Raw genomic sequence first — 8606 nt, 5'->3', positions numbered from 1 at the left:
ATGAATTTCGCATTTGAGCGAGAGATCGGTTTTATCAATAGCCAGCCATCGCTTGCTGAGTGCCTGACATCTTTTCCCCCTGTCGGTGATACATTTCAAAGTTCATCAATCAAGAACTCGACGCTTTCACACTCGACACTGATTCCTCCTCCTTTCGAGCAGACCATCCCCAGCCTGAACCCCGGCAGCCACCCTCGCCACAGCGGCGGCGGTCGCCCCAAGGCGAGCCCCCGCGGCCGCAGCGGCAGCCCGGGCCCCGCCGGCGCCCCGCCGCCCCCGGAGTACCCCTGGATGAAAGAGAAAAAGGCGTCCAAGCGATCCGCGCTGCCGCCCGCCTCGGCCTCCGCCTCAGCCGCTGGACCTGCCTGCCTCAGCCACAAAGGTCAGTCCAAAGACGAGCCGCCAGCCCCGCCGGGCCGCTATTTTGGCTCCCCGCATCCCCCCGGCTTGGCGGGGGGACGAGGTGGAGGGCGGGCGGGCGGGAAGGACGGAGCTGGCGGGGCTCGGTGGAAACCCAAACTTTCCCCAAACTTGCCTAATGCGGGATGATTTATTTGAGTTGGAGCTGACCTCTCTTGTCTAGCCGTCCTAGAGTTAGGATATTTGACAGTAATGAAGAGTGATAGATTGCTCCCGCTCAGCTAAGCAGCTGATGCATTAATTATAAATTGCGGTATGGCTAATATAAAGTTTGCTCTGGTGTGGGGAGGTTGGGGAGCTGGAGGCAGCGATTTGGCGGAGGTGGCTGAGGGGCACGCAGCACCGGGCGCTCAGCAGTGCAACACAATGGGTTTACTGCATCCAAAGGCGGCCATTTTGTTGCAGTTGCTATTTTATGCTATATGGACATATAGATATAGACACATACATGCAGAGAGAGCACTCCCCCCCACCCCCCCGGGATGCGATGAGCTGGGGTGCTGAAATTCAATCCGTGCATTTATCTGTTTTGTATGTGTGTCCGTGTGCCTCTGCTTTCGCTGCTCGGGCGGGGATGCTTTGGGGTGCGTGTGGTGGTGGTGTTTTTCTTTTTTTTTTTTTCTTTCTTTTTTAACAGACCCCCTTGAAATCCCCGATAGCGGTAGCGGTGGATCTAGGCGCCTGAGGACGGCTTACACCAACACCCAGCTTTTGGAGCTAGAGAAAGAATTTCATTTCAACAAGTATCTCTGTAGACCAAGGAGGGTTGAGATTGCAGCCTTGCTGGATCTGACTGAGAGACAAGTCAAAGTCTGGTTCCAGAACAGGAGGATGAAGCACAAGAGACAGACCCAGTGCAAGGAGAATCAAAACAGCGAGGGGAAATTTAAGAACCTAGAGGACCCCGAAAAAGCGGTGGACGAGGAAGAAGAGGAGGAGGAGGAGAAATCCCTCTTCGAGCAAGCCCTCAGCAACGTCTCCGGCGCTCTCCTGGAGCGGGAAGGCTACGCTTTCCAGCAGAATGCCCTCTCCCAGCAGCAGGCGCAGAATGCGCACAATGGCGAATCCCAAACTTTCCCCGTTTCGCCTTTAACGAGCAATGAGAAAAATCTGAAACATTTTCAACATCAGTCACCCACTGTTCAAAACTGCCTCTCAACAATGGCCCAGAACTGTGCAGCTGGCCTGAACAATGACAGTCCTGAGGCCCTAGATGTCCCTTCTTTACAGGACTTTAACGTTTTCTCCACAGATTCCTGCCTACAGCTTTCAGATGCAGTTTCCCCCAGTTTGCCAGGATCTCTGGACAGTCCCGTAGATATCTCTGCTGACAGTTTTGACTTTTTTACAGACACACTCACCACAATTGACTTGCAGCATCTGAATTACTAAGAAATTAAAGAAGTCCTCTCCAAGGGTCCTGCTTTCTCCTCCTTATTCTTCTTAATTTTTTTCCCCAGTGAATTAATTTTATGTTTCCCCTCCCTTTCCCTCCTCACTATTTTCTGTTTGTTACTTCCCTCTGGTATGCCATTTTGCCGTTTCCTATGAAGTTTTAGTTGTGTTCAATTTTAACCTAGCCACATTCTAGGTCCTTCTATGAAAGCAATATATGAGGTCTGTAAGAAAGTGATCATATAGGAATGTATCTTCACTTTCTTTTTATTTTTGTATTACATTAGGATGCGTTGTCATAAGTATTTTTGGTAGAATAAATTCTTGTTTGCTACAAGGAGCTTTCTCTTTTTTCTTTCCCTTTCTCCTCTCTTTCTCTCTGCTTTCAAGATGGATAACATGACGGGTATCTCTCCCCATCCCTTCCGCTATTAATTTACTAATAATCAAAATCCAACGTTCTGACAATGAGCTCTTCCCTTTTGGCAATTTAAGACACTCGTTAGAGAGGAAAAAAATCGTTCATTTTCTTTATTATCAGGATTCTCATAAGGGAAGGAAAAACGAACTAAAGAAATTAAAACCGTTCACAGGTTTGATGGAGATTTGTTCCTTTTAATGTATAAATGTGGCATCTTATCTCTGTGAGGATACAAAGCTTGGAAATCCTGAGCTGTAACAAAAGCATGAACGAGGACTTTCTCTGTTACAGGCAGAACGTAACAGAGACTCAGTAGGATAAGCGTCTCCTGCAGAAAGCAGCCTGTTACATGAACGAAAGGTGCTTTAAAAAATATTAAAATAATCCTGTTTTTCTAGAAAGTAGTGCTTAGCAGCCAGAAAGATATTTCAGAAAACGTATCTTAAAAATATCAGAGCTCACAAAGAATGTGGTTGGTCACTTCTCACGTGCTGAGAAATCCAAGAAATCAGCCCTAGAAGGAGAGGAAATAGAGAAGTTAGTGCCTGTGAAATCAAAAGGGTGGCAGAAACGCAGGGGGAAGAAAAAAATATTTAGGGAGGAACCGGCCTCTCCCCTCCATCCTTCTCGGGGGCGGTGCGGGGGCAGACCCGAAGATATTTTTCTGTGTAAGCCTCCTTGAGAGGTGAAAGGCTGATAACGAAAAGGGGAAACTCTGACTATAAAGTTACAATTTCCTCGGGCTCCCCGCTCTTCTGCTGGAGGCGGCATAGACGGGCTTTCAGAAACCTCCACCAAACTGCCTGCCAGCCGGCGTGGCCGAACCCCAAAGCGCAGGGTGAGCCCCCCTTAGTTCTTCGGGCTAAAAGGGAGCAACAGATGCCGGCGGGGCTCTGCTCCGGGGCCGGGGGAGCCCAGGCGAGGACGGTCCCGGCTCCTTGCGGGCGTGAGTACGAGTGCAATGCGATGGTTGCACTGCACAGGCGAGAGGGGCTTGGGCGGGGGGCTGTGAGCGGGGCTCTGCTGTCCGTCCATGCGAGCAGCGCTGCCTCCCAGCCCTGTAACACGCTGCGGAGCTGGGATGCGTGGGTTATAGCTGGAAGGGCTGAACGCAATTCTTCCGAAAGTCATAAATCAAACTCTTTCTATGAATGAGAATGTCATCAAAGAGATCAATTGCAGGAACACATTCACAAATAAAAATCCTCTTACGTATTTGCCGAGGCTGGGGATCCCCGTCTAAAACCATTAAGTGAGAAGGCGTTTAGTCATAATTCACTTTTATTGCTCCTTTAAAACAACAGCTTGGCTGAGCTGCGGGCGCGGTGAAACCTCGGCCTCGGTTCTCCTCCTTCCCTCTGCTCCAGCCATGTCCCTGCGGAAAGCGAGCAGCCTCCCCGGCATTTTCACTCCTCTGCCACTGAGTTAAATTGGACCGCAACATTCATGTAAGGGTTGGGGTTTCTTTTGTGCCCGGATTTCCGGATGCTGACTACGCTTAAAGAAAACCAAAGCAAAACGAACTCAAAAAAACCCCAAACAATAAAACAAAACCCCAAAAACCTCCTAAACAAAACCCAGAAACATCAAACAAAAAGAAAATAAAAACAAAAAGAAAAAGGAAACGTTCTACAAGGTTTAAACTTCACACAAACTCAATTTAAATAAATGGGGGAATTCAGCAAGCAGGAGCCGCCTTGGAGGCTCCGTGTGAACTCTGGGGCCACAGCGGGGGCACACTCCCACGGAAAAGCCTGAAGAGCCGGGATCGCCCCCTCAGCCCCAGTTCCGTGGCAGGAAACGCGGAGCGGAGCCGCGGAGGGGCCGGGATGGCCTGAGGGCAGGGGGAAGGGGCAGGAGCTCCCCCTCGCCCGGCCGCGCAGGAGGGAGGGTGTGGTGTGCGCTCCTCCTCTGCTCCGACCCTTCTCATGGTGTTGCCCCCATGCTTAGTGCGGGCAGCAAAACCCGAGAGCCCCGCCAGAGAGACAATGCAACAAGAGACAATGGCACCAAAAAGGCAGAGAAAAAAGGAATTCAGGATGCTGGAGACTGTAAGAGAAGTGATTCATCGGAATTTACGGGTAAAAGGGAGCTACTTGTAGTAATTTTTTTTTTCTTGGCTGAAGGAAAAAGCACTGAGAAGATGTCAGCCCTTTTATTAGTAAGGAGACTTAATAGCTGTCTCTTTTCTCTGCTTTATGCGGTATTTATCACAACTGGTTTACTGGTTTACAAGAATGAAATAAATGTGTTTACAGCTATAACCATAACCAAAATTGGCGCAGTATAATATCATAAACGCCTCTGGAGTGTTGTTGCTCTTGTCCTCCACTCCGCCCCCCTGCAGTTTGAGAAACTGAACCTTTCCAGAGGGCCCTTAACCATCCCTGCCTCTGTAGTAAATCAGAGCAAATAGACGCACTGAGGGCAGCGGGATGACGCGCGGTGGAGAGAGGCGCCCCTGGGTTTGGGTGGCAGCAGGGCGGCCGTGCGGATGCCGCGGGATGAGGGTGACCCAGCAGCGGTGGGAAGGAGAGCTGTGCACCCAGTGTTGTTGTGTTGTAGCTCGTGTGGGAGGGAGGAGCCTGAGGGTGTGTGTGTGGGTGTGTGCGTGTGTATTCGCGAGCGGGGAGTGGTGGCGGGCTGGAAGAGCCTTTTGGATTTCAAAACAAGCAAGGATCGAGCGTGAGAACAGAGGGACGTAAGAGTCGGCACCTGCAGAAATGGAGGGGCTAGCCCCTCCTGGGGCTAGTGTCAGGGGACATGACTTTCCATCCATCTTTCTCCGAGGCTGACGCTTCCCAGAACTTCTTTTGAGTACTTTTGGTGCCGTCCTTTCTGCCTGCAGACGGCTGGGTGCGCTGGGGCAGACGGATGCCCGGCCTTTGCCTCCCCTTTCCCTTTCCGCATACGTAAACCGCATGTGAGGTCGTAACCCACATCTCACCGCCATCCCTCCTTCTCTGGCCACGGACCCACTTTTTGACCCACGTCCCCACGGTGTTGGGGAAGGGTGGGTTGGAGTCGATGCTCAGCGCGGGTCCCGAGGGTCTGGGGCTGCCACTGGCCATCTGCCGCGTCTCCCTACCGCCGACCCGGGTGATGGAGCGCAGGGACAAAGGGGGCGGGATGGCGGGCCCTGCGCCTCCCTCCGCTCCTCTGCCCCTGTCCCGGGTCGCCTCCTCGGGCTGCGACCCGCGACACCCCGGACAGCCGGGCCCCCACCCTGTCCCAGGGCGGACGGGCGGCAGCGGCGCCGCAGGAGCACAGCAGATGGGCTGCGGAGCCCCCGGGCCGCCGTCCAATCATTCGTCCTCCTGCCCCCGGCTCCTCCTTCCCTACCCCAACCCTAGGCTGGCGAGGGTGAGCCCGGCGGAGGTGCGGGGGGAGCAGGGATGAAGGCCAGAGGGTGGCCGGTGAGCCTGGGAGAGCACAATGGCCGTCAGTCCCAAAAGCGCCTCATTTCCATGCTAATGTCCGCGGCCGCCTGGTGATGCGGCTGGACAAGCCCCTTTAACTCTTGGCGTGGCGTCGCGTCGGGGCTGCGGCGGGGCTGGACCAGCGAGACCCCTCGGCACCGGCACTGTCACCGTCTCCACCTCCACCCGCATGTCATCCACATCCGTATCCTCGGTCCCATGCCTATTCTCTACCTTATCCTTACCTTCATTCGTGTCCTTATCTCAATTCCCATCCCCGTAGAAGTCCCCAAACGCATCCACGGTCTCATTCTTCCCATTCTCCCCATTCCCATTCCCGTTCCAGGGGCTGATGCTCTCAGCACTGCCTCTGCCTCTCTCCGCCCCATCCCTCGCTCCGTGCCGTGGATCCAGTCGCGTTCCCCTGCCTCCCCCAGCCCCGCCGCTGCCCTGGCCGGGGTTTGGCGGGCAGCAGAGGTGCCCGGTGCAAGCTTGGCAGCGCCGACAGCAGGGTGATGCTGGGGCACCCTGGCAGCAGCACTCACCCTGCAGGGACGGCCGGTGGCTCCGCGGGCCGGGCGCAGCCTCCAGGTCTCTCCTGCCTTCCTCTCTCAGCTGGCGGACGAGACCCAGGGGGCTGTCGCTGCGGGGGTGTGTGTGTACGGCCCGGCCCGGCCCGGCCCGCCCCCACCCCCCGGGGGCGCCGCCACCGCCTCCCTGCCTGCCCCGCGGTGCCGGCGGCCGGAGCGCTCGGCGTTTAAATGCCCCGGACGCGGCGCTGTCTCAGCGGCAGGAGCCGGGGAAGCCCCGCGGGCGCCGCAGCCATTGGCTGCCGCCCCCCACGTGCCTGCCCGCCGCCGGCGCCTTCGTGTCATTTTCCTGCCGGCCCCATGGAGGAAGTGGGAAAGTTGGCGCGGCCCCGCCGGACGCTGAAGACCCGGTGGCGGCGTGACAGAGGGACGCGGCGAGGATGAGCTCCTTCCTCGAGTACCCCGTCCTCGGCGGCGAGGCGGGGGGCTGCGCCGCCCGCGCCTACCACCCCGAGCACGGGATTACAACTTTCCAGCCCTGCGCCGTCAGCGCCGGCAGCTGCAGCGGAGAGGACCGCTTCCTGGCGGGCCGCGGGGTGCCCGTCAGCCCCCACCGCCACCACCACCACGGCCCGGCCCAGCCCGCCGCCTACCAGCACCACGGCGGGCTGGGGGTGTCCTACGCGCACCCCGGCTGCGGCCCGACCTACAGCGCGCAGGGCTTCGGAGCGGCGTACGGCCCCTACCCCCTGGGGCAGGACGCGGAGCTGGGCGGCGGCTTCCCTCCCTGCGCCCCCGCCGTCTACTCGGGGAGCATCTCCTCCTCCGCCGCCGCCGCGCAGCACCCGCTCCCGCACCAGGGCTACGCGGGGGCCTCCGCTCAGTACGTGCCTCCCCCTTACGGGCAGGAGCAGCAGAGCCTGCCCCTGGGCACCTACAACCATGCCCTGTCTCCCCTCCACGCTGGCCACCGGGAAAACGCCCGCTCCCCCTCCACCGAGACCTCGCCGCCGGCGCAGACCTTCGACTGGATGAAAGTGAAAAGAAACCCACCCAAAACAGGTCAGTGGCCGGCGGGAGGGCCGGGGCGGGGGCCGCTCCTCTCTCTCTCCGCCGAGGGTGCGGGGAAAGAGGCGCGGGATCCCGCGGGGCTCTGGGCAGGTGGGTCGGCCCGCACCTCTGGGAGCAGTCGCGGCTGCCTGCCCGCGGAGCTGAAAGCCAGCGCCGCTTATTCCTCACTTATTCCTGACTCCCCCTTCTCCTCCTCTCCCGTGGTCATATTTCTGGTAATTCATAAACCACTTATCAAGTTTGCTCTGACACTAGAGGCTGACTCCGGTTTAGCACCTCGCACTCCATCACTCACCCTGCCGGGGTTTCCCTCTTATCCTAAGAAGTTCTCGCTCCCTATCGCTTAGCCGGTGTGGACATATTGATTACATCGCCTATAAATCATTTGCGCTCACTTACTTACCGCTGCATGTCCCCTCGCAGGCAAGGCTGGCGAGTACGGCTTCGTGGGGCAGCCCAACACCGTCAGAACTAACTTCACCACCAAGCAGCTCACCGAGCTGGAGAAGGAGTTTCATTTCAACAAATACCTGACCAGGGCCAGGCGGGTGGAGATCGCCGCCTCCCTCCAGCTCAACGAGACGCAGGTGAAGATCTGGTTCCAGAACCGGCGGATGAAGCAAAAGAAAAGGGAGAAAGAGGGGCTGCTGCCCATCTCCCCCGCCACCCCCACGGGCTGCGAGGAGAAGGCGGAGGACTCGTCGGAGAAGTCCTGCTCCTCGCCCTGCAGCGCCTCGCCCGCCTCCTCCGCCTCGGACACGCTCGCTGCCTCCAACTGAGACCGGCCGGCCCCGACGGCCGGTGCGGCACACGCGTCCCTCCGCCGCCGCTCTGCCGGTCCCTCGGTCGCTCGGTATCCCCGAGAGGTCCCGGCGAGCAGCCGCTCCCTCCCCCGCTACCTGCGCCGCCGTAAGGCCCGGGGGGGCCGGCTCCGCCGGGTCCCGGCGCCTCGGTGCCAGGGGAATTTTATTCCCGGCCCTCCTTCCTTTTCTGACGGTGGAGCTGTGTTGGCATACGCATAAGGGTCTCCCTCCTCCACTGCGAGGACGCTCCGCCGAGTTTCCCTGAGTGAAAGACAGGTTATTTAGGGTACATAACCTCACAAAGAGATGCACTATTGCAAGTGTTTACACGACTTATAGGACTTTCATCCCCTTAATTTAATGTATTCTTTGTTCGTGTCAATGAGTTTGTTGCTTGTAAATACTTTGTCCGAGAGATTTATCTTTTTACAGATTTTTCTAGAATGATGTTTCGATTATCAGGTTAAGCAGGGTGAGTGCATTCGCCAAACTGGATCCATTTTTATATTGGTAAAGTAGACGACCGTATCAAGTAAACGTCTTAAGC

At 56.9% G+C, this 8606-nt stretch overlaps 2 protein-coding genes across 2 annotated transcripts; both read left to right on the top strand.

Moving 5' to 3' along the window:
* On the top strand, positions 1 to 1812 carry HOXA2 (homeobox A2). Its single transcript, XM_054273933.1, has 2 exons — positions 1 to 382; positions 1058 to 1812. Exons 1-2 carry the CDS (start codon positions 1 to 3, stop codon positions 1810 to 1812), a joined length of 1137 nt encoding a protein of 378 aa, XP_054129908.1.
* Positions 1813 to 6625: 4813 nt separating this feature from the next.
* HOXA1 (homeobox A1) lies at positions 6626 to 8035 on the top strand. Its single transcript, XM_054273904.1, has 2 exons — positions 6626 to 7247; positions 7680 to 8035. The coding sequence occupies exons 1-2, from the start codon at positions 6626 to 6628 to the stop codon at positions 8033 to 8035; spliced, it is 978 nt and encodes a 325-aa protein (XP_054129879.1).
* Positions 8036 to 8606: the final 571 nt, after the last annotated feature.

This window comes from Melozone crissalis, unplaced genomic scaffold, assembly GCF_028551555.1.
Source record: "Melozone crissalis strain CALT ecotype California unplaced genomic scaffold, PUWL_Pcris_2 ptg000016l_1, whole genome shotgun sequence".
NCBI lineage: Eukaryota > Metazoa > Chordata > Aves > Passeriformes > Passerellidae > Melozone > Melozone crissalis.
The sequence above is the reverse complement of the archived record's forward strand: the minus strand, read 5'-3'. Positions and strand labels throughout refer to the sequence as shown.

What these genes read in the sequence shown, in the direction of transcription:
- HOXA1 (XM_054273904.1), top strand. Translation starts at nt 6,626, where the DNA reads ATGAGCTCCTTCCTCGAGTACCCCGTCCTCGGCGGCGAGGCGGGGGGC. An exon ending in AAGAAACCCACCCAAAACAG is followed by an intron (nt 7,248 to 7,679) that starts GTCAGTGGCCGG and finishes GTCCCCTCGCAG; the next exon opens with GCAAGGCTGGCGAGTACGGC.
- HOXA2 (XM_054273933.1), top strand. Translation starts at nt 1, where the DNA reads ATGAATTTCGCATTTGAGCGAGAGATCGGTTTTATCAATAGCCAGCCA. An exon ending in TGCCTGCCTCAGCCACAAAG is followed by an intron (nt 383 to 1,057) that starts GTCAGTCCAAAG and finishes CTTTTTTAACAG; the next exon opens with ACCCCCTTGAAATCCCCGAT.